The sequence below is a fragment of the Argopecten irradians genome, chromosome 14 (genome assembly GCF_041381155.1).
Source record: "Argopecten irradians isolate NY chromosome 14, Ai_NY, whole genome shotgun sequence".
NCBI classification, from domain to species: domain Eukaryota; kingdom Metazoa; phylum Mollusca; class Bivalvia; order Pectinida; family Pectinidae; genus Argopecten; species Argopecten irradians.
Genome location: NC_091147.1, coordinates 26,071,534 through 26,096,522, shown reverse-complemented (window position 1 = coordinate 26,096,522; position 24,989 = coordinate 26,071,534). Strand labels below are relative to the sequence as shown.

The following is a 24,989-nucleotide window of genomic DNA, read 5'->3' as shown; positions in this document are numbered from 1 at the left end:
ATGCAGAGAATCTTGCGTATGTTTTGTGTTGTTTTCTTATCTTAGGCCTGCGATATGGATTTTCTTATGTTATCCATGCTTTTAGGAAACTTTTAAAGGGACAATTCAGTCTAAGAGAACATTAAAATTTGTACATATATCGGAAATTAGATCAGTCGGTTTTACTGTGATATGCTAGAAAAGCCCGTTGTGGTGAAATTCGTGTGAAATGTTCAAACTCACTCGCTGTCCGCCATTACACATTGTGGTCGAAAATCTTGTATGCCGAACCCTGTCCCTTGCTCGTAGAGTAATGCTACTTTTGTCTAGAACAGCTCAAAGCGCTCTTACAGCAGTGTGTGTACCTTATTATGTGAATTGTCTTGCCTAAAAATCATTTTATCCCCTCCACAATGGTTATGTAGTTCATTTGTTTAACGTGTGTGACTTTGGCTCGGATATGGGTACAGCGTACATATTGTACCTGCTTAATCGTATTGATCAACGATTTGGAATTACAACGGTATCAATTAAAATACTAAACAATGACATGGAATTATGTCAATATTTTATGTTGTATGTTTCATAAGAAATGTAGAACAATACATTTATGCCGTATTATACTTATGTAAAAGAATTAGCCTGAGTGAAATGTCCCTTTAAAGCTTGCTCCGGAAAGATAGTGGGCTTTTAATATAACCATTTTTATAGAAATTAATTCAAGCAATATCATTCAAGCAAAACTAGAAGAGATTTGCAATATGCAAATACTGTGATAGATGATAATATATTAACATTAGATGTGCCGTAATTTTCATATTGAATTATAATGATTTTTGCTTATTAATACGTCAAACCTGATTTCAATAGATTACTGACGAAAAAATAGCATGTCAAAATTATCGCATACAGAACATATAACTCAAATAGTATTTACTTCTTCCATTGAAGATGTTTTGAATTTCGTCACGCATCGGTAATTTTAAAAACACGGTGTATGATTATAGAGTTTGTATATAATTCGTGTAAGAGGTGTGTATTAAATTCATGTTTATGAAAACCATTGAAGCGGAAAGTGCAACTATGAGAAAGCAGTTTGACTGCCCATAATATAAGAAACATAATTTCACAAAGCATGACAATTTATTGACTCGTGCCCTATCTGGGCCTGGAACTCACGATGTACGGCACCCAATCGCCTAGCCAAACATATCTGCGCCTCCTACCACTGCGCCACATCCACATATATTTTAGGATTCGACTTTCTCCATATGTAAAAGAAATAACGTTTGAATAGTTAAACACAATACAGTGAAATATTAAATGTCAGTGTCACATGTCAAGTTTATATATAACAACATGAGTATTGTTACTGTACGAATTATTCAGGGGCCGCGCGCGGTCGCCGAGTGGTTAAGATGTCCCGACATATTACCACAAGCCCTCCATCTCTGGGATACGGGTTCGAATCCCATGTGGGGCAGTTGCCAGGTACTGACCGCTGGTCGGTGGTTTTTCTCCGGGTACTCCGGCTTTCCTCCACCAACAAACCTGGCACGTCCTTACATGACCCTGGCTGTTAATAGGACGTAAAAATATATAAACCAAATAAACCAAACGAATTATTCAAATTAAAAAATAAACCCAAAGCTATCATATAAAGGCTTACGAGACATATTCTTTAATTATAAGTGCAGTTCACAGTGCATTCACGTATTAAAACATATTGTGAAATATGGTAGCTACAATCCATCCATTTCTTTATCATTGTTTGTAAATTGTTTAAAAGTCTAAAGCTTGGACCATTCACTTCAGCTACTGTAAAGAAATCTCATCGTAAATCTAAATAAAAATCACATTCAACTAAAAAATGGCATTTATATTCTTAACACTATGTTGTAAAATCATTTTTGTACAGAAGTTATAGTCTATTTCAATATATAAAAATCACTTGTTCGTGCAGTAGTTATAGTCTGTTTCATAATATATATATCTTAGATGGTGTTGACCTGTATTCTGCTTTATTCTCGTTTGTAATATGCTAATTGCCTAAAGGTTAAAATTGATGGACACAACGTATTTTAAAGGATGTTCTTCCCTTTTTCATGTAATAATGATAGCATTTAAATTATGAAACATGAGCGTAAAATTGTGTCTTTTCGTTTGTTTTTTTCTTCGTCAATATTAAGACTTTATAGGTACCTTATAGTCATACTCCTCCATTTAAATACAGTAAACACAGGTTTTTTCGCGAGCGAATAAAGGCGTATTTTACGGGCACCAAACATCCGCGAAAATACATTACCGCGAAAAAGATCTATCTAAAAGTACAAAAGAGCGTTTTATCTGTACATCGCAAAATTGAATCGTCTTAAACACTGTTTTAGCATGGAAACACGAAATGAGACCAATGCGAATTTAGATCAACGCAAAATTAGATCAGTGCGAAAAGATCAGCGAATAACATCAAATTATCAAATTAAAATTATGTTAGAAATTTCAATCCCACATGTATATAAAACATTTCAAAAAAAATATGTTTAAATAAAATAGAATAAAATCGGTCGTATTTAATTGTTGATGTGGAGTTGTTATATCAAACAAATACAAGAAGACAGAAGTTTTCTTAGCTGCCATGCCGTCCACATCTTTATTCAAAGAGAGGCTTGGTTACATATAAATTTAGAAATAGCGAATGATAGAAATGATATTCCGGATGACGATATTTTACCAAACGAAATTAGATAATGTTCAACATCCCCTTTTTCTTTAAGAAAAGACTATCTAAGGTAGCACTGAACATATATGTATAAACGCCCCCATCCCAAGGATTTAACAATATTTTACAACATATAATGCCTCTAACATCAGCATTGTATCTCATATTACATGATCTTGCGAGTATTTTACATGTGAATCACGAGATAATAATGCGTCTCAAATGATAAAAGACATGTATGTAGGCATGCTTATTGTAACAGATTAATGCCCCATGAGTACAGAAATATTTTAAAAACAATGACTGACTTTTGTGTCCACAACTTACACTTTGGTTCATTAATTATCTTAACTATCTTATAAATATTTAATTATTTAAGCGACATGGGCGCTAATTACGGCAAATACGGTACTAGTAGATCGGAAAGATTGTTTGACCCCCCCCCCCCTCATTGATACACTTTATCAATCAAATTATCAAACACTCAGCAAGTTTCTATTATTGTTTGGTAGTAATGTCAGAGAAAGCATGTGTCTACACATTGTGTTTGCTTTTCTTCTTAAAATATACTGCATTCGAGTTATTTTCCTTTATTTTTCGTCATTTACTTCATTTTCAAGCAGTACATACGCAATCCCGTCTCATCAATGGGAGCCAAGTTAGAGATATCTCCCTTCATCACCGCCAATCGTTCATATTGAAGTCGAAATGTTCATGTAGTGCACTATATGAATTGATGTTGACCTATTGTATTGTTCAAACATCATTTTACGTTATAACGTTCATTTTCCCTCAGACGTTCTGAAGGTATCATATGATAGGATCAAATGGATCTAATATAATTCAGCAATAAAATAACCATGATATATACAGCGATTCTATTGAATACATTAGCCTTGTGTTTAAAAGAGGGAGAAGCACTACTTTGGTAGGGTGTGTTTGGGATACAGAATCGATCCAGAAGTAGATGTCCAATGGGAAGGAAAGTAAGTGTACAGTTCCCGACACGTGGACATGGAAACTGACTGACGGCATCGATGGCTTTCTGCTGCTCTTCGTTGAAAGGTTGAAAGAACAGCACATCAACTTGAATCTCTATACACTGTTCCTGGCTCTTTGTAAATCCATTGACAATGATGTGGTCACCCAGTCTATAGACAAGCTCGGGGTAAAACATACTTTGATGGAATTTTGTCAGGATGTTCGCGATCAACCTTTCGTCTATGTCATCATTTATAATTAACGGATAAACAAACTTGTAGTTTATCAAACAAAAATTAGGCTGGTAGATCCTTTGGCATATTCCTCCAACTTCGATGTTTCCAATTTCACACCCTCTCCATACTGGACTTTCATTTTTCTGTGAATAAATTCAATGAGAATTTTCTTAGAATGTGATAAAACCAATGTGATATTTTGCTTTCCTCATATACATTTTAACAACACTTGAACGTAATTTCGTAGTCTATGGAAAACGCTATCAAGAAAAGAAAACAAAAACGTAAATCGAAATTAAGGTCCAAATGTCATTCAACTATCTTTAACAGTAAATATTTAAGCGTAACCAATGATGTAAATATGACACAAAAGGGAAAATGATTAATATTGATGAAGTCATAATGCAAAAAACAAATGAATGCAATAACAAGATCACAATGAAATCCAAACATGGTTTACTGCAACTATTCGTGGTTTGTTCGGAGATACATTTTATATTTGAACAAATCACTTGCTCCTTTTATTAGTCGTTTCTTAAAATCAATTCCTTCAGGCGAATAAAATGTAAAACGTACATACCTTGGTCTGGGGACATTTCAGATTGGAAGTCGCCTTTTGGGATTTGTCAAGGAATATCTCCAATACAAATCGTTTGTCAGACGCCTCACAGTAACAATCGCGGAGTACATCAGTAAACCCGGAGAACACATGAAGTACACATTGGTTTTCCCACAGAAAAGATTCAAGCGATTTGGCGATTGTTACATTTGTACTTAGAAATTTTCGTAAGCCTCTCTCTACGTCACACTGAGAAGGGTTAACTAAGATAGGTACGGACTTGTAGTCGTGTTGGCCGTGGCAGATCGCACAGAATTTATTTCTAAACGACACATGTAGACCAGTAATGTTAACGGAGGCGGTAACTGGTACTAATTCATCCAGGTGGTGTGTTCGCGGGCTTTCACACCTTTGACGAATAGTTTCATTCTTCCATCTGTCAGGACACTTGATGACAATAGCGTGTGCTGTATCCAAACGACTGTCACATCCAATGCTGTCGTAGAATTCTCGTATTTTATTTACTATCCGCCTATTTTTGAAATTAGTAGAACATTTTCTCTTGTCTTGAAGATAATAAAAATCTGAAATGAATACAGGAATCTTGTTTACTTCACAAAATCCGTAACTAGATCTATGATCAAAATCTGCCACGTAGTTGAGATTGCAATCACAAGAATCAACTGCTTCTCGCAGTAGCATCATTTCGTTTTCATCAGGTCGAGCGAAGATAATGTCTGAGTATATGACTGTGCAGTTATCGCCAGTGTCTTTGTAGTTTCCATCAAATCGACGTTGTCCATATTGTATAATCCATAAATACGACAGACCCAGACCTTTTAAGATTCCATATAGTTTATCTATTGCCTTGTCCATTGAGTTCTGCATGCTGTTCGCGCTTTGTAGATAACCACGATCATAGGTATCGAATAATGAAGCAAAACTGATTTGATCTAAACATCGGTTGTATGCCAGAAATTGCTGACAAAAGCCGTTTAGTTTTGTAAAACCCAACTGACATCCCCCGTTTCGCCCACTGACATCCTGAAATATAGAAAAAAAATAGGACATGCACAAGTCTATTTTTAATTGTCATTACTTGTACAATGATCATCTGTATCTATACAGGAGGATGTTTAGACAAAGGGAACTAAGCAGATACTAGAAAGAAAATGGCTATTCTACGTCGTTGCATTAGGCACTGGCATAAATGGGTGGTGTTTCAGAAACGATTTTATAGAAAGATAACTTTATTTTAATAATTTAAAATTTCAAATGGGTTTGAATTTACAAATTGAACTTTAAACACAAAATAACACCACTTACCACATTCTGGCTACAGTTTGGAGTGATGCTGTCATTGAAATCATTGCCGAATACATATTGAGACATAATGTCTTTATCCGTGGTTAAATCTACAGAACGATCACACCTACAAAAATTCGCAACATTATGTCTATCTTCTGGGAGGTATTTGGGACATTGATTTATGATGGGTAATAAAATACCATTTGTAATATATTCGTTTGGGACAGTCAAAATTAGACCAATAAAACATTCACTATTAGAAATGTAAAATGTAGAATTCTGAAACCTCGGTTTTGAATGACAAAATGCACAAAACTTATTGCGGAATGTTATCGTAAATCCAAGATATTCTACAATCACGGGAATGGTCTCCTGTTGTTCGCCTGAAGGCTCCTCACAATGTTTTCGTATTGAATGGTCGGTCCATTCGTCCGGGCATAATGTGACAATCAAGTGAGAAGAGTATACCATTGGGACACAAGAAAAGTACTTTTGGAAGTTTTCAGCAAAGTCTGTGTTGTTCGATGTCGTGTTGTCAGTTGTACAACAGGTGGGTTGTCCACATTCCTCGGCACAGGAACAGTTACAATGGTCAAATGGTGGAATATTTTGGAAACATCCCTCATTGTTATGAAGAAATGCATTTGTTTGTAAGATAAAATAAAAATGAAACAAAACGAAACACACTTTTAAACAATGCGGTTCTACCATACTCTGATGGACTGTCACACAACACCTATGTGAATATGGTCTTTGGTACATAGTAGTTTTTTTTCCACCCACCAATACCCTTATATATTCTGGAGAATAGTAATCATTTCTGTAGGCTACTGTTGCCGGGGGAAATTATGAAGTTCTACACAAAGGCACTTAATATTGATGAATGACAATATGTTATTACTACAAACGTAATTTCCTTCTGTTCCAGGGTTTTAATATCTATAGTTCGGGTTCTATAAAACTCATTCTTTATTAATGATCTATAATGTGATCGGGTTTATGATTATGTATCTAGGAAAAACACAAATTAAAACGGTGAAATATTTTCATTTTTGTTATTATGTATTGTTCTTAATTAGCGTGTTAATTGATATCGAAAATTGATTAACAAGGGGTTTTCGCGAATGAATATATCAAAGTCAGCCAACTTTGGGTGGCAGTGTAGAGTACGTAAACCCACATACCTTAGCAATATTTTTTTAATTAATTGTTTTTTTGTTTGTTTTTGTTTGCTGTTGTTTTCGCAAAATATTTTGGAACTAACAAAAAATGAACCCAATGCTATCGTATAAAGGCTTACGAGACGTGAGACATGATATTTAATTCCAAGTTTATTTAAACGCCTTGCATCTACACTAAAACATCTTGTGGGATATGAACGCTGCAATCCGTCCATTCGTCAATCATTACTGTAAAGAGATAAATAGTAAATATAAATAAATGACACAAATACAATCAAAAATGACATTCAGATTCTACACAATTTAAATAACACAATATTTTCTAAAATCATTTTAGGACAGACGTTTTATTCTGTTTCATATATGGCATATTCGGTTTTTGCCTGGGTTTTGTTTCTCTCACAAAGTACCTACGGCTGTAATACTATTTTTCTCCCATACCTACACGTGTAATACTGGCTGGTCTCATGCAATACACTTACTACGCCTGAGGCTGTATCACATGACTACCCATGCAATAAACCTTTGTGACGTCATAGCGTCAACAAAATTACTATTCGCTTTTTTTTAATTAGGCTGAGTTAACTAAAATAGATGCAATCAATGGTATTTGCGCTGAGAATTTTATGCATTTTCCATGTATGGAAAATTAACTTGCAGTCGCTGTTTTATTCGAACTTATTAAAAAATGGTGGGATATCAAAGTTGTTAAATTGCAATAAAACGTCGAAATATGAGAGAAAAATACTCTTTCATACGTGGATATGAAGGATAGGGATATTTAACCCTCGGGAACAAAAAATGCTGTAAAACCATCGGCAAGCCTCGGGTTTCATAACATTTTGTGACCCTTAGATATAATATTCCTATCCTTCATATCCACATATGAAAGTGTCTTATAATCTCATGCAATCCACTCATACCGTCTGAGGTTATATCACACGGCTACCATTGTATTACAACCTGGTGACGTCAGAGCGACAACAAAAATGCTGATTATTTCTCGATAAACACCTTTAATGCAAAATCAATAATCCAGGCTGATTATAAAGGACTCGGGCAGTATGCTTTACCAACGTTAAAAATGTTGCGGAGTTTTCATGTTTGGAGCACTGATTTGTAGTCGCAGTTTTCTTAGATCCCATAATTAGGAAGATGGTATGATGGTTATTGTGTTATCAATAACGTTAATGTATGAGAAACATACCATTTCACATGTGGAAAGCTTCCCGGTATTCTGTAACAGTAATACATACTTATTTACCTCACCTTTCTCTTCTATTCATTCTCACTTTTCCCACCGCCTATCATGAATTTAATATCATCGTATATATCAACTATGATCAATCTTGTTAAAGATTTATATTTCTAATGCACATTGTTACATATACCAGGCGGTCTCTTAATCCATGTTCAGTAAAAACGCCATGACAATTGAGCTAATGATTTTGTAGATACAAAATGAATGATAATTTCACAACCGTATGTGATCTTGATTATCTCAAATATTTTTAATACAAAAAAAAAAAAAAAAAAAAAAAAAAAACAACAAAAAATCATTGAGATTTACTTATTTTAATTAATGTGTATATGCGAAAGCATAGGAAGGCAAATCACCCTTAATCTACCGTCAAAACCATGTTCGCAGGTACACACTTTAGTACCGCCAAGAGCAAGGCCATCTCCTGCTTTAATGATCTTGCTTTCGTAACGGCAGTTAGGTCCTGTTGAATGTAAAAAGAAACATTAGTTAAAACACTAACGCGCCTCAGACAGTCCAATATTTTACATGATAGACAGTTTTTCGGCTTATATCCCCTACCTTCTATTTCCAGGGTTTGTTGTCAATAAGTATATAAGTTATTCCTTCTTTAACAAATATATCGTTATTCCTTCTTTAACAAATATATCGTTTTCACACACACAAAAAACACGGATTGCTGAATTTTCAAAATAACCTGATGCGTATACGTCTAAACAAAAAATAAAAGATACATCTAAATAAACATATATCGATCATACAATAGAACAATTGTCCTGGCTCCGACAAGAAAATTACTCCCATTGGTTAAAATTATGTTACGTGATATCAAAGATATAATCGTATTAGGTTGGTAAAATGCATTATATTCGGTTTAGACGATATAGTTATCGTTCTGTGCTGCTGATAGCAACATCAGCAACATGGTGGCGATTAGGAAATGTTTCGGGCAATCTACAGGTAACGTTAACGCGACTAACACTATCAAAAGCAATGAAAAACCGACAAGGATTATTTCAAGAATTAGTTGTTGTGTACCTCTGCAGTTTATATTTTTGTAGTTTTATTCATTTATTCCAAAGGGCCTTCGTCGGTATAAATTCGTTTGCTAATAAAAATGGGCCTAAAAGCAACCCAATATTTTTTTTCGTACTAGGACACTGTAACATAATACGTAACTAATAGTATTTGGAAGAATATGATATGAAATAATATAAAAGCGTGATCGGAAAATTCTAATAATTTAATTTCAGCCAATGTTATTGGAAATAATCAATAGCATTGGGCAATAGGCTAAGCCTGTATAATCCCTCTCCTAGCCTGCGATTTTATAAATCTAATTATACATACCGGTATACAGTTCATAAATTTAACAACACATTAATTATACAGATATATAAACAATGATAAAGGTAAGGATCCAAAAATAATGGAATTCTGTTAATATGCCATGTATCATTAACGATGTTTCTATAGATAAATAAGTCTAAATTAAATTTCATATCAGTATTTTTAAATAATTGTATAAGGGAGATAATTCAATAATAGACAGAATAATAGTATGATAGTAAAATAACAATATACACTGTACCTTGCGTTCCATTTGCGTATTCGTACCAGTTGTACTAACTTGATACGGCACAGCCAAATGGAACGCGTTTGGATTTTTCCATGATGGCGGCACCCAAATGAAAGATACTCTTCGAATATAAAAGCCCAGAATTTTCGGTGTTAACAATAAAATTTTTCAACAAAGAAATCATTTTGATCACAAATGAAAAATCTCGAGTCCGCCATCTTGGATCCAAGTGGTAAGCTTCTGAAAACAAAGCACTTGTACCGGTACAGAGATCTGCTGGTACGGCGCGTTCCATTTTAGATACAGCAGATTCGTATCGATACAACTTGTACAATTGTACGAATCTGCAAATGAAACGCACGGGAAATAGTATAATTTTGAATACACTGATAAACGGAATGACCTACTACAACTATGTACAGATCGGTAAAGCTTTGGGTCATTATAAAATACAGGTTATTTTTTTATAAAGAAGGCTGACCATTACTTTTACCATAAATTGAAAATAATATTCAATATGTCGGTGTCTGTCAATAACTATCGATAGATTTAATGGATAAACGAATGAAACAAGTTAAAAAAATATAGCTATATATAGCAAAATGATATTTGTGTATGTGTACGTGTCAAATTACATTGTAAAGTTCGTTCCAAATGTGCTATTCCTACGATACATATATAAGAGAGATTGAATATATAAGAGAGATTGACAATTCCTCTGCCATTTTAACGATCGGCATGTACATCTGTATGTTTTAACAAATAACGCTAGAAGACTACCTTAATCGTAATACATGTGTGTTTTCAGTAATTTTCTTATGGCTGTGGCACATTGTTTCGGAGAAAACTATCATATATCTATCATATAACTGGCCGGTCCAGCCATGTCATACGGCCAGGTCATAAATATAGTAAAACACATATGTAATAACACTTTTATGACGTCACATGTAGATTTGACGTCATAATATCTGTATGACGTTTCAGTAGACGGAAACGTCACATCAAAGCCGGATTTGCTACTGTTTTATATAGAGACGAAATTTAAAGTTTTGCTTATATTTCTATTAATAAAAGTTTTGTGATAAATAGAATCTTACACTCGTGACTATGTGATATGAAATTTATTAAACTCGTTAAATAATTTGAGATGCCACACGCCTAAAGGCTCGTGACATATCAAATTATTGAACTTGTTTGATAAATTCTATATCACATAGACATTCATGAAAGAGCCTCTATTGATTGATTGATGTAAAAATAAAAATAAAAGAAAATACACTTTTGGTTATTAAAAAAAGCAGGTAAAATTGCAAATGTTCAAGCATCAAACAACGTGATCATAATATAATATTCATATCTATGCAAAAATAATATATTAAAACCAATATACCGTCGACGTAGTTAACTAAGAAAAACTGCATGTAAACCTAAGGTTTCAGTGTCTCAAAGACAATGAAGATCCTAATCCCTATTTAAATATCAATGTTTCTATACAAACAATTAGTTACATACCATCAAGGCACCTTGGGCAGCACTTTGTGGCGTCATATACAGGATTGACACACTGTGTGTACCGTCAGTGTGTCCCAGAACAAATAGGCTTTCCGTCGTCTCCACAGACGCAGGAGGAGCAAGGATCCCTCTTGAAACTCTCTCCGGCGTTATGGTAAGTTCCGTTCACGAAACATCGTGCGGGCTGGATTGTTGGCTATCCATGGACGGAATACAGTCCAAAGAGTTAAAAAAGCTACTACCAACATACTGCTATGGATATTTTGAAATGTTTTGAAAGTGTCTTTGTTTTCTTAAATAGTGCATTGACACATTTCATGACGTCACTATACTCTTGATAAGATATTTTATGTACGTCTTAGATAACCAACATTTTGAAATCGGAATCTATATACAGTTTCATAAAATACCCACTATTTTAAATCTATGTGTATTTAATCTTACATATTCATAATTTATAATCTTCTAATCTTTATACCCACAAATCAAGACGTTCAGTATGTTCTTCAACCAAAGATTACCAATATTTTGAGAATTGCAATACTTACAATGCATAGGTTTTGATCTAACAAGTATACATGATAGCTCAAAATGATTATAGCAGTTGTGCCAAAATCATAATTATTACATCAACAATACAATGGAATCTGTGCATAAGGTCCGATCAAGGAGTATCATTGCAACAGACGACAAAGCAGCGAAATGAAGCTTCACAAGTAATAGTGAGACCGCAGAACCAAATGATTTCGCTATATACGATATATTAACGTTTGCTACTGTCCAGGTTAAATGGAGTTTTTAAGTCTGGTCACCTGTCACTAATTTTGAAGAATGGCATCTCGCATACTAGCACGAGATACTCTGGCCCTGACACCAGACTTAGACATTATGACAAATAGTGTCTGGTTTAGGGCCAGAGCGCAGTAGTACTCGAAAACCTGGAATAAGCTCTCCTTGGTCTTTTCAATAAATGAATAATTTATCTTCTCATAGCCATCCATTTCATCACGAATGCACGTTCTATTGTGTCAACACAGTAGTTTCTTTTTCGCAGCTTTAAATTTCCCTCGTCGTCGTCGCCATTTTCTAGTAGTATGCAAATCACCTTAATCTCGACGGATTGTAATATTTGGGTAGATATAATATTCATTTGTTGAATAGACTAAAGTTAGTGGTGCTTCTCGGTAGTCAGTCTGAATCGGCCCGATACCAAACGGTGTCGGCTTATTCCAGGTTTTCGAGTACTACTGCGCTCTGGCCCTAAACCAGACACTATCTGTCATAATGTCTAAGTCTGGTGTCAGGGCCAGAGTATCTCGGGCTACTCGCATACCTGTGAATAAAAAGAAATTAAGATTTACCATCTTGCTAAACTTTTTATGTGGGGGGTGCCATCTTATGTTGAATTCCGCACCAAAAATTGACCAATTCACAAAATATTCATGAAATTCCAATATTGATTACCTCCCCCTGTCAGACACACACTTGACAGAATTTTAAAATTTCTTTACATATTTTACATCTATATGTATTGCCCAACCCACATATTAAACAGTTGAAACTGATGCGCCCTGAATACCCAATCAGCAGGCTCCGAAACATTCACCTCTCTATGAAATCTTTTTTGTGCCCAACAGGGGATTTCCAGGAATTTTCCAGGAATGTGCCCAACAGGGGATTTCCAGGAATCTATTTTTGGTTTGATTCTACGGTCCCTATAGATTGTACAAGGAAGCTTGTATTGGTTTGATGTTGTAGCCAAAGCATAGACCATCGACATCAATCTTTTTATGTTATTGTTTTACGGAAACTTTTATTGTTAGTTCCGGGAAGGTAGTGGACCTTTAAGTATTATAAGAATTATTATTAGATCACATTATCTTTTTATTTTTTGGAGTAAATCATCCTGTAAAAGTAAAAATTGCCGAGTGAATTTGCGACCCTTATTTTGGTCCTATTCTTGCTGTATATATGTTATGCAAGCCTCATATATTCAATTAAAAATTTTACTTTGACAGGATAATATACTTTAAAAATATGATGTGTTTGAGTAAGACAAGGAAACTGGCCCAACCTTTAGCCAAGACGGCAGCTACAGTGTAGCAAAAGTAATAATGTTCCGCCCTACCTTAATACAGCTGAAACTGTTACAAGATGACATACAATAAAATCCCTCCAACCTCACTGACGCACTCAAACCTTCCAGCATGCCTTCTTCCCCAGCGTCATTCTTCTATAGAACATCTTCGGCTAAACCAGTCTACTGCTGTCCACTAAAAATACACACGCTGTGTGTTTAACATTTATGTGTCAGTTTTGTTTGCGTCGCCGGCGTGCGGTAAAAACGTGCGAACATCCTCATCACCACGAGTCATACGCTCAATGCTACACTCTCGGCTAAAAAAATTAGGATATTTGATTCGGTTAATATGGTGTTATTCCATCGTTGATATAAAATAATACCCTCGGTTACTATGTAATTATGCTACGGTAATGTAACGCAATATTAACCTCAACAATGGTTCACAATTGATTCAACTATCGTTATTAATTCGCTTAGTTTTCATAATTTATGCAAACCATCAGGGCACGAAGGATAGCACTTTGTGGGGTCCCGGACAGGATTTACTCACGGTGTAAAGAAACAGTCTGTTAAGGCACAATTAGGCTGTCTGTTCACTCCACAACAGCAGGTGGAGCCAGTATCTCTCTGGAATTTCTCTCCGGCATTATAATAGGTTTCGTTCACTAAACATCGTACGAACTGAACTGTCGGAAATCCATCAGCAGAATACACTCCGAAGAGTACAAAAACTGTTACCAACATGCTGCTCTGAATATTTTGGAATTTTTTGAAGGTGTCTTTGTGTTGACAAGCCCTTATCACTTTTCAGCACATTCTATGACGTAGACTAATTTTTATTTGACAAGATATTTTACGTGCATCGTGTATGTTCAAGATGACTAACTTGTTCAAATCTAATATTTCCATAAAATACACCATTTTTAAAACAATGTGCTCTCTTAATAAACCGCTGTGTACTTAATTCAATAATTAATACAATATTTGAATATTAAATCAATATATAACTTCATAACGCAAACTATAATATCTATTCAAGTTAATCTTATGATTCATGATCAATCCCACGTCTGTCCCAGACACCGTATGACTAGCTGAGAATGAGATGTTCACGTTCCGGGGCAAGTCAAGGGAAGTAACTCTAAGAGTATGGCTCCATCTATTTACGTTTGTTTTCAATTTATTGTATTGTACTTTGCTCGTCCACAAAATAAATAGTATTCTTGTCCATTGTAGATTTGAAAATTATGAACGCCGGGATTTATTACATTCGAACGTCTCCAATTCTATGAATCATGAGTTTTTACACCTTTTGGATCTTGTAACGATGTCTTTTGTTTTCCATAACTATTTATATTTCGCAATTGAAAATATCATGAATTATCCATAGCAATTATTTTTACATCTACGCGAATCCATTTGTCATATCAAGCTATCTTGATTCCGATGTTTCAACTATTCTTATCTTTATTGCATTGTAAATTATTGGTTGCTTATTAAAAGTTATATATGTGCCGTATTTTCCATACTCACTTATAAGAAGAGCTTGTAACATATTATTCACCATTAAAAGTTACCAACATGTTCCAAATTACAATATTTACAATGCATAGGTTTTAATTTTACAAGAAAAATTCAGAGCTGAAAATCACTATATGTATTTAAAAAATGAACATCTGTAGTGAAGTGGAATGAGTACATATGTACGGTCAGACGTTGAAGCCAAGGTGCTGTCTACAATGCTATTTCACAGGCTTACAGTAATATTGGTAATTGTAGAGAGATTTCTGTAGGTATTTTCTGTGAAAATCAATACTTTTACAGTGCATAAAGTCTGTGAATGTTTTTTTAACAAACGTTTATAAGGCATTATACATATTTGTATGTCAATTTGAATGTCTAATTCATCAAATCTTATGGTGTTTAATGAAGAAGAAAAAACATGTCAAGCATTTTGCCGAGTTATGGCACATGAAACTTTGAATATTAAGTAACGGGATTTGTACGTTGTATTTGGACACTATATGTTATTCCGTCTTTGCATATTACAGATTGATCTCCCTTGTGGGTAGGTATCGATTGTTACATCATTATTTTGTGAGCGTCGTTTTCTCCAAAAGGTATAACGTTACGCTCGCAAACACATGACGTCACAATCAATACCTACTCGCAAGGGCGGATAACTCTGTAAAATGCAATTACAGAATAGTATAAAAGTGTTATGATGCAATAGGTGGCGGTTATAATTAGCTCCCATGAATCTGACAAGAAAGAAATAAACACCATGGTATAAATATGGTATAAATAAATTCCTCGTCAATTAATTTTAAATTTTGAAAAGACAAATAACGCTCGTTTTCTTTTTCCCCATAATTTGAAAATCAATTAACTCGAGTTTGAGCATAAACATGATCAACAAGTCCTGCTGCCGTTCTGAATTTTGTCGCCTCCAAATTTTGTACCTGCTACCCCCATTATTCATTGCAAATTGTCACTAAAGAAAGATATTTTTTTTTAAATCATGGATATATATTAAGTTAAATAACACACATACGCACTGTATAATTTGTTACGACTTATAGGGTATTTACAATGTACTTCAGACGAAATATAGGGTATTTACAATGTACTTCAGACAAATTTTGTTTTTCATGTACAGAAAAATGCTTTAAAATGTGAAATGTCAATCTATAAACCATGATAGGTTTAATTCCTTTCGAACCTTCGACGGAAGTATTTGAACAACAGTATAACAAGTGTACAGATTTTGTTTTAACTATGAGGAAACGTGGATGTCAGATGAGACTATCACTTTAAGCAAAATAAAACCAAACAACATCGGAGGTCATCCTTAAATGTAGGAAGGTAATCCAACCAACCAATCAACTAACCAACTTAGTACATTGTCATTTGTCTTTTTGTCATTGTGTTTTTCTCCGGGTACTCCGGCTTTCTTCCACCAACAAACCTGGCACGTCCTTACATGACCCTGGCTGTTAATAGGACGTTAAACTAATAAAACACAAACATTGTCTTTTGTTGACTCTGTTTTTCAGGATAGGGACACAAAAATAAAAAATAAAAAATAGATAACACGATGTCTGAAAAATTTCATAACTATGAAAATAGTTTCAGTTTATTTGAATAGTTCTACACATAAGCTCTATGGTAGGACGGCTGTAGCTGTGGTGATAAGGGTCACTCTACATATTGCCTGTTGACCGCCATGTCCAAAATGGATACCCTCTTGGCATCGGCAGATCTGGTGTCCGTCATTATAGTCCTTTCCGGCAGGAATTATTTTCTTTCCGACATAACAGTTGTTTCCTGAAATTATAAAACATAAAAAGTGACATTATTTCTTCTTTGTATATTACAGGGTTACTTCCCTTACTAGTAGGTATCCATTTTGACATCATTTTTGTGAACGATATTCATGTCGTGAAGAGCGACAATGGACCGTATGACAGCGAGACAATGCATCTTGTGAAGAACAATAGTGTGTTTGTCGCATCATGCATTGTCGGTCTTCGCTTGTCGCATTGTCGCTCTTAGCTTAGTGCATTGTAGCACTGTCGCTCTTCGCACGTCGCACTGTCGTTTTTCCCATGGCAGGGTCACCGATGCAACAGTGCGAGATGGCCAAAACTTGACACGATAATCTTGGCTATTCCATTTACAATAAAAAGAAACTTGCAGTAAGCCCAAAATATTTTACCGCATTATAATAATCCAGAACTGAATGTAACTTTAACTTTACTAATCACCATTTGGACAAACTGGGCAGCACACATCTGGTTTGTGGACAGCATCCACACATGGACTGTAAAAGCAATCTTGGATGGCGCAGTTCACACGGCCTGTGTGGTCACATTGACAGTGTTCACACGCCGAAGGCTTAAAAGCTCCTACAGGGTACTGTTTTCCATTATGCATACATCCATTGGGGCGACAGAGGGCCTGGTTACCTCCGGCGAAGCCTTGCGCGCAGCTGCAGACTTGGTTGTCAATGACATGGTCTTTTCCGGCAGAAATTGTCATGTTTCCAACTCGGCAGTTTGGTCCTTAAAAAGGGTAAAAAAATGTTTTTTTTAATGATGCAGTTGGATTGCGGTTTCGTACAGAAATTTTACATCAATATGCATTTATAGGCCTCTGTTGACGTTACTATGATGTTATATCAACCTGGTACAATTAATAATAAACGAAGGCGTTATAACCAACCAATCAACTAACCAACTTAGATTTTACAATGTTGGTAAAACGCCATATTAACTGTCCTTACATGACCCTGGCTGTTAATAGGACGTTAAACTAATAAAACACAAACATTGTCTTTTGTTGACTCTATTTTTCATTATAGGGACACATAAATAAAAAATAAAAATAGTTAACACGATGTCTGAAAAATTTCATAACTATGAAAATAGTTTCAGTTTATTTGAATAGTTCTACACATAAGCTCTATGGTAGGACGGCTGTAGCTGTGGTGATAAGGGTCACTCTACATATTGCCTGTTGACCGCCATGTCCAAAATGGATACCCTCTTGGCATCGGCAGATCTGGTGTCCGTCATCATAGTCCTTTCCGGCAGGAATTATTTTCTTTCCGACATAACAGTTGTTTCCTGAAATTATAAAACATAAAAAGTGACATTATTTCTTCTTTGTATATTACAGGGTTACTTCCCTTACTAGTAGGTATCCATTTTGACATCATTTTTGTGAACGATATTCATGTCGTGAAGAGCGACAATGGACCGTATGACAGCGAGACAATGTGAAGAACAATAGTGTGTTTGTCGCATCATGCATTGTCGGTCTTCGCTTGTCGCATTGTCGCTCTTAGCTTAGTGCATTGTAGCACTGTCGCTCTTCGCACGTCGCACTGTCGTTTTTCCCATGGCAGGGTCACCGATGCAACAGTGCGAGATGGCCAAAACTTGACACGATAATCTTGGCTATTCCATTTACAATAAAAAGAAACTTGCAGTAAGCCCAAAATATTTTACCGCATTATAATAATCCAGAACTGAATGTAACTTTAACTTTACTAATCACCATTTGGACAAACTGGGCAGCACACATCTGGTTTGTGGACAGCATCCACACATGGACTGTAAAAGCAATCTTGGATGGCGCAGTTCACACGGCCTGTGTGGTCACATTGACAGTGTTCACACGCCGAAGGCTTAAAAGCTCCTACAGGGTACTGTTTTCCATTATGCATACATCCATTGGGGCGACAGAGGGCCTGGTTACCTCCGGCGAAGCCTTGCGCGCAGCTGCAGACTTGGTTGTCAATGACATGGTCTTTTCCGGCAGAAATTGTCACGTTTCCAACTCGGCAGTTTGGTCCTTAAAAAAGGTAAAAAAATGTTTTTTTAATGATACAGTTGGATTGAGGTTTCGTATAGAAATTTTACATCAATATGCATTTATAGACCTCTGTTGACGTTACTATGATGTTATATCAACCTGGTACAATTAATAATAAACGAAGGCGTTATTTAGATTTTACAATGTTGGTAAAACGCCATATTAACTGAATCAACAATGATACCACCATCGTGCTTCTAAAGATAGAAATGCTAGACAAAAAAAATAAAATGTCAACCTCCAATTCTCAAGGCATCAGTCAATGAGAAAAATGCTGGAAAATTAGAGAATATTTAGCATACATATTGATACTAGATATGCTCTGATTTTACGCTGTTTTTATATGGGTGATACACACAGTCATGTTGAGGACTTTATTTTGCATACTTAATCCATGTTTCTGTTAAAAAAGTCAACGATTGTAACGTTATAATTGGGAAAACATTTGCACTTCTGGGCCGTTTTCGATTATGCTGTTTGAGTGGTTGGATCTGGTTGTTCGTTTATGAATTTAAGACAGATCTGGTGATTTTGTATTGATTTCAGGCCTGTATCATAAATCTAAGGTCTGTCAGGATTTATACTTGAAATAATGACGTTTACAAACGGTCGAACCGGTTGTTCCGAATAAACAAAAACGGCCCTGGACTTAAAATACCTTAACATATGGAGTTATTCAGGGTGGTGCTCTAAAGACATAACTCTTCTCTAATAAGAATAGGCATCAAATGATGTCATTGGCATATTTGATATAATAATAATGAAATAGCTAGTAATCCATTTTACAAAAACAATAATTTTCATATTTAAAAGATAACCACACAGTGTAATAAAATTTGACTCTTATTTGTACATGTATATCCATAATACTGGTACTGCAAAAGGGAGATAACTGGTGTGCTATTCTTCTTCAGTTCCATTATCTTCTGCTACACATTCAGAAAACATACTTTACATGTGTACAAAGTTAGTATGTTTTTGTATAAGTTAATGATGTGAGAACAAATCAAATTGCTGTAAATTAAGTAAAAGTTGTTCTTGTGCATGAGGTATATTTATGAATTACAAAAAACATATATTTCTTCAATATATTTGTTTAAGGAGATGGCCAGACTTGTAATGGAATGTTCATACAGGCTATTTCTATGCCAAAAAGTATTGTTTTAAATCTCTGTGTTTTTTTGTGTTTGTTTGTGTCTCATATTCATGTTCTTGCAGTTCTTTCTTCAATATATTCAATGTGGTCAGCTATTACTAAATGCTTTATAACCGTACTATGGAAGGTATCAAAAATAATCTCTGCAAACTGTCAAGGGTTAGGGGATAAAAATAAAAGAAAAGACGTTTTTACATTTTTAAAAAGTAAACAGTACAATATATGCTGTCTCCAAGACACGCATTTTACTACAGACATTGAAAATATTATCAGATCAGAATGGGGTTTTGAATGTTGTTTTAGCTCTTATAAGTCAAATTCTAGAGGGGTGGTTATTCTGTTCAATAATAATTTTGATTTTAAAATTTTGAGAGAGAAAAAAGATATGACTGGTAATTTTCTTTATTTAGAGCTAGAAATAGAGGGCACAAAAATAACTTTGCTGACACTTTATGGTCCAAACACAGATTCACCAGGTTTTTATAGCAATATATCAGACACTTTGAATGAATTCCATGGTAATTATATAATTTGTGGGGACTTTAATTTAATACTTGATTCGGACCTAGACTATGATGATAGCTACAAACAGGTAAATAATCCAAGGGCTAGGGAGAGGGTTAAAGAATTGATGGAGGAGCTTAACTTAGTAGATATTTATAGAGACAGTCATCCACATACTCGTAGATATACATGGAGAAAAAGGAACCCTAGAAAGCAGGCACGTTTGGATTTCTTCCTGGTCTCTGAAAGTTTATTACCTAGTATTAATCACTCAGATATCGAGCCTGGGTACAGATCAGATCATTCTAGTCCAGTTATATCATTCAAGTTTAATGATTTTACAAAAGGAAAGGGATTATGGAAATTTAACAATCTACTTCTTCATGACTTAGAATATCTTAAAACAATAGAGAAACTCATTTTAGACATAAAAAAACAATATGCTGTCCCAACATATAATTTAGATAAACTTGACCAAATTCCTGATGATCATATACAATTTCAAATTAATGATCAACTATTTTTAGAAACTCTATTACTTGAAATAAGAGGCAAAACTATTTCTTATTCGTCATTTAAGAAAAAACAACAGGATAAAAAAGAAAAACTATTATATGATGAAATTAAGCTTTTGGAAGACCATGATAATATATAGATTTTATGCGACTGGATGAAAAGAAAGAAGAATTGAAAAAAATAAGAGAAAAGAAAATCAAGGGGAGTATTATAAGATCAAAAGCAAAATGGCTAGATGAGGGGGAAAAACCAACAAGTTACTTTTTAAATTTGGAAAATAGGAATTTTACATCTAAAATCATTCCAAAAATAGAGAAAGATAATGGGACAATAGTTACAAAACAGGATGAAATACTTAATGAAGTTAGATCTTTTTTTGAAGAAATTTATTCATTTGGTAATAATACAGATATTGAAGAAAAAAGCATAGATGATTTCTTATTTCAGTGTGAAGTACCCAGGTTAGATAACTCTGAATCTAATAAATTAGAAGGTCCTATTACATACAGTGAAGCAGCAAAAACTTTAAAAAACATGAAAAAATAAGAAAAGTCCTGGTTCGGATGGCTTCACTGTTGAATTTTTTAAATGTTTTTGGAAATTCTTAGGTCATTTTATTGTTAGATCACTAAATTTTGGATATAGTAATGGAAAATTATCGGTAACTCAGAGACAAGGGATAATAACTTGCATACCTAAGGGAGATAAGCCCAAGCAATTTCTCAAAAACTGGAGACCTATCTCTCTTCTAAATGTTATATACAAAATTGGGTCTGGTTCAATAGCAAATAGAGTAAAACTTGTTTTAGATAAGTTGATTAATAAAGATCAAACGGGTTTTATATCGGGTCGATATATCGGTGAAAATTCTAGATTAATTTATGATTTGATGCAATTTGCAGACGAAAATGATTTATCGGGTATGTTACTTATCATTGACTTTGAAAAAGCATTTGATTCAGTTGATTGGAAATTTATGGACAATGTATTGAAACTTTTTAAATTTGGAGAGATAGTCTGAGAAAATGGGGTAAATATTTTAAACAATAGTGCGATTTCAGCAGTCAATCAAGGGGGCTATCTCTCACCTTTTTTTGAAATCAAACGTGGTTGCCGTCAGGGAGATCCTATTTCTCCATATATATTTATTCTCTGTGTGGAAATCTTAGCCATCAGAATTCGGAATAATAATAACATAAAAGGTATCAGTGTAGAAAATCAGCCAATTTTAATATCACAATATGCAGACGACACCTCTCTTATTTTAGATGGATCAAAATTGTCTCTTAAAGAAGCAATGAAAGAATTAAAAGAATATGCTAAATTATCTGGCTTGAAAATAAATTCTAGCAAAACTCAAATAATTTGGATTGGCAATAAAAAAATATAGTGATGAAATTTTCTATCCTGAGTGGAATTTAAAATGGGGAAATACTAAGTTTACTCTCCTTGGCGTAGAATTCCATGTTGACCTTCATCGTATACCAAAGCTAAATTTTGATAAAAAACTTGTTAAATTAAAATCTCTTATTCAGTCTTGGAAAAGAAGAATCCTTACACCCATAGGTAAAATACATGTTATAAAATCTCTACTAATATCTCAATTCAATCACCTGTTCATCTCTTTACTTAATCCTAGTGATGATTTCATTAAAAAACTAAATTCAGAACTTTTCAACTTCCTTTGGAATGGTAAAACTGACAAAATCAAAAGAGATGTGGTAATTAAGAAATATTATGAAGGGGGTCTTAATATGGTGCATGTTAATTCTTTCATTGCTTCTCTAAAACTAACATGGATAAGGAGACTTCTCACTGGAGATAGTAAATATAAGACCATTGTTAATACATTTATTGATTTGAATAAACTAGCATATTGTGGAAAGGAATATATTTTTCATTGTGAAAAAAAATGTAAAAATCTTTTTTGGAAAGATGTTTTAAAAGCTTGGTATATGTTAGAACAAAAAAATACATCACTGGAAAAAGGTGTTGAATCATTATTAAAAACACCCATTTGGCATAACAATTTATTCAAAATTGAAAACAAAAGTATTTTTTATCACGATTGGTACAGAAAAGGGATTTCTGTAGTTAATGATTTTATAAAAAAAGATAATATTTTATATACTTTCAACGAATTTTGTCAACGGTATGATTTAAACATCAACTTTCTCCAGTTTGAAGGCATTGCTACTAGTGTTGAAGATATATTGCCAATCATGATCTGACAAATGTAACTCTAAATTTCCCTTATATGCCAATATATCTTAGATTATTTTTTAAGAGTAAAAAAGGTGCTAAAGATTTTTACAATATACTCAGTTCAAATGATACTATTGCAACAGGACGGAAAAAATGGGAAGACTTTTTTAACTTTGACAATGATAAATGGAAAATGATTTATAGAACCCCTTTTCTTGTGTCTCAAAATACAAAATTGCAGTGGCTACAGTTTAGAATAAACCATCATATACTTACAACAAATGTTCATCTTTTTAGATTAGGTATTACAGAAAGCCCTTTTTGTTCGCTATGTAATGATGAAATAGAAACTATTGAGCACGCATTTTGGAACTGTTACAAAATTCAAGAGTTTTACAACACTTTGGAATATTTTATTGATGCTCTGCTAATTCCCTTTAGATTCAATAAAGAAACATTGCTTTTCGGATTTCATAATAGAGTAACAAATAGCGAAATTGATAATGAAATAGTTCTTATGATTAAATGGTATATATATAAGTCCAGATGTCTAAAAACACCATTATCCATTACAGCTTTCATAAATCATATTAAAGATCAGTACAATATTCAGAAATTTAATATACAAATTAGTGATAATATACTGAAAGTCAAATTTGACAGGAAATGGGTAAAATGGCAAAGTTTACTAGAATTATCATGACTATTTAAAAAAAAAATGTCACCATACCTTTCTTTCTTAATGCTTTACCAGGTATATTTTTCCAAGTAGTTGACCACCATAGTCTTTTTTTTTTTTAAAGCTATATAATTTAATCTAAATGCTTTTCTAATGTACATTGTTGTTTTGTAAAATGTAGTTTTAGTGTTGTCTTTGGTGCAGTGTTTTGTTTATATGACTATATGTGTGAGGAGTATGTGTGTCTTTGCGTGTGTGTTTTTTTTTCTGTTCGTTTGTAGAGAAGAATGATTGATATAATGTTGTGTATTATACATGTATGATAAAATGGAAAAATAAAAGAAATATAAAAATAATAATAATGAAATCTGATTCGGTTAATATGGTGTTACAAGGTCGTTAATATAACTTAATGTCCTCGGTCACTATGTACTTCTGTTAGGGTGATGTAACACCATATTAACCTCAACAAAGATAACAACCATAATTCATGCAAACCATCAGGGCAGGTAGGACAGCACTTTGTGGGGTCTCGGACAGGATTTACACATGGTGTGAAGAAACAGTCTGTTATAGCACAAATAGGTTTTCCATTGTCTCCACAGAAACAGGGAGAGCAAGGATCTATCTGGAAACTCTCTCCGGCGTTATAGTAAGTTCCATTCACTAAACATCGTGCAGGCCGGACTGTTGCAAGTGTTGGAGATCCGTGAGCGGAATAAAATCCGAGGAGTACAAATACTGCTACCAACATGCTTCTCAGGATAACAGGAAAGGAGAGCTGTACATGGGCCCTGACCTTGTGTTACAATAGGTATAGTCTTATCATTCTTCACACAATCCATATCGTGACAAGACCTCGATATAATGTTATAGCGATTGTGAACGATGGTCAGGATCTAGTTCAAGTTAGTACATTTTACAAATAGTTCAGTCTTAGAGATAACTTATTCTAATGATATACCACCTATAAAAGCATTGCACATTTTTGTACGAGACTTACGATAACAGAATAATTATGTTAATTCTCTGTCTCTTGAAGTATGCATGATATATTTAAATCAATAGATTAGTGCTTATGGTGATTCCCTGTTTAAGTGTATATAAAACATGCGTGGTACCTAGTACCTATTAATGCAGTGTTGTATT

General features: G+C 34.2%; 3 protein-coding genes across 3 annotated transcripts; all 3 read right to left on the bottom strand.

Moving 5' to 3' along the window:
• Positions 1-2,596: 2,596 nt before the first annotated feature.
• LOC138307857 (uncharacterized) lies at positions 2,597-8,845 on the bottom strand. Its single transcript, XM_069248767.1, has 3 exons — positions 5,801-8,845; positions 4,496-5,518; positions 2,597-4,058 (listed from the first exon to the last, which is right to left on the bottom strand). Exons 1-3 carry the CDS (start codon positions 6,542-6,544, stop codon positions 3,522-3,524), a joined length of 2,304 nt encoding a protein of 767 aa, XP_069104868.1. The 5' UTR covers positions 6,545-8,845; the 3' UTR covers positions 2,597-3,521.
• A 7,656-nt stretch (positions 8,846-16,501) lies between these two features.
• Positions 16,502-17,461, bottom strand: LOC138307716 (von Willebrand factor C domain-containing protein 2-like). Its single transcript, XM_069248558.1, has 2 exons — positions 17,169-17,461; positions 16,502-16,728 (listed from the first exon to the last, which is right to left on the bottom strand). Exons 1-2 carry the CDS (start codon positions 17,440-17,442, stop codon positions 16,565-16,567), a joined length of 438 nt encoding a protein of 145 aa, XP_069104659.1. The 5' UTR covers positions 17,443-17,461; the 3' UTR covers positions 16,502-16,564.
• A 341-nt stretch (positions 17,462-17,802) lies between these two features.
• Positions 17,803-24,636, bottom strand: LOC138307948 (von Willebrand factor C domain-containing protein 2-like). The gene is made up of 3 exons (XM_069248888.1): positions 24,339-24,636; positions 18,463-18,759; positions 17,803-18,029 (listed from the first exon to the last, which is right to left on the bottom strand). The coding sequence occupies exons 1-3, from the start codon at positions 24,592-24,594 to the stop codon at positions 17,866-17,868; spliced, it is 717 nt and encodes a 238-aa protein (XP_069104989.1). The 5' UTR covers positions 24,595-24,636; the 3' UTR covers positions 17,803-17,865.
• Positions 24,637-24,989: the final 353 nt, after the last annotated feature.

Bases quoted from the DNA above. Each gene is read 5' to 3' on its own strand.
- LOC138307857 (XM_069248767.1), bottom strand. From the start codon at position 6,544: ATGTACCAAAGACCATATTCACATAGGTGTTGTGTGACAGTCCATCAG. The intron at 5,519-5,800 runs GTAAGTGGTGTT...TCTATATTTCAG, and splicing joins CAAACTGTAGCCAGAATGTG to GATGTCAGTGGGCGAAACGG. The intron at 4,059-4,495 runs GTATGTACGTTT...ATTTATTCACAG, and splicing joins TGAAATGTCCCCAGACCAAG to AAAAATGAAAGTCCAGTATG.
- LOC138307716 (XM_069248558.1), bottom strand. From the start codon at position 17,442: ATGACAATTTCTGCCGGAAAAGACCATGTCATTGACAACCAAGTCTGC. The intron at 16,729-17,168 runs GTGATTAGTAAA...TTATAATTTCAG, and splicing joins CTGCCCAGTTTGTCCAAATG to GAAACAACTGTTATGTCGGA.
- LOC138307948 (XM_069248888.1), bottom strand. From the start codon at position 24,594: ATGTTGGTAGCAGTATTTGTACTCCTCGGATTTTATTCCGCTCACGGA. The intron at 18,760-24,338 runs GTTTGCATGAAT...ACCTTTTTTAAG, and splicing joins CTGTCCTACCTGCCCTGATG to GACCAAACTGCCGAGTTGGA. The intron at 18,030-18,462 runs GTGATTAGTAAA...TTATAATTTCAG, and splicing joins CTGCCCAGTTTGTCCAAATG to GAAACAACTGTTATGTCGGA.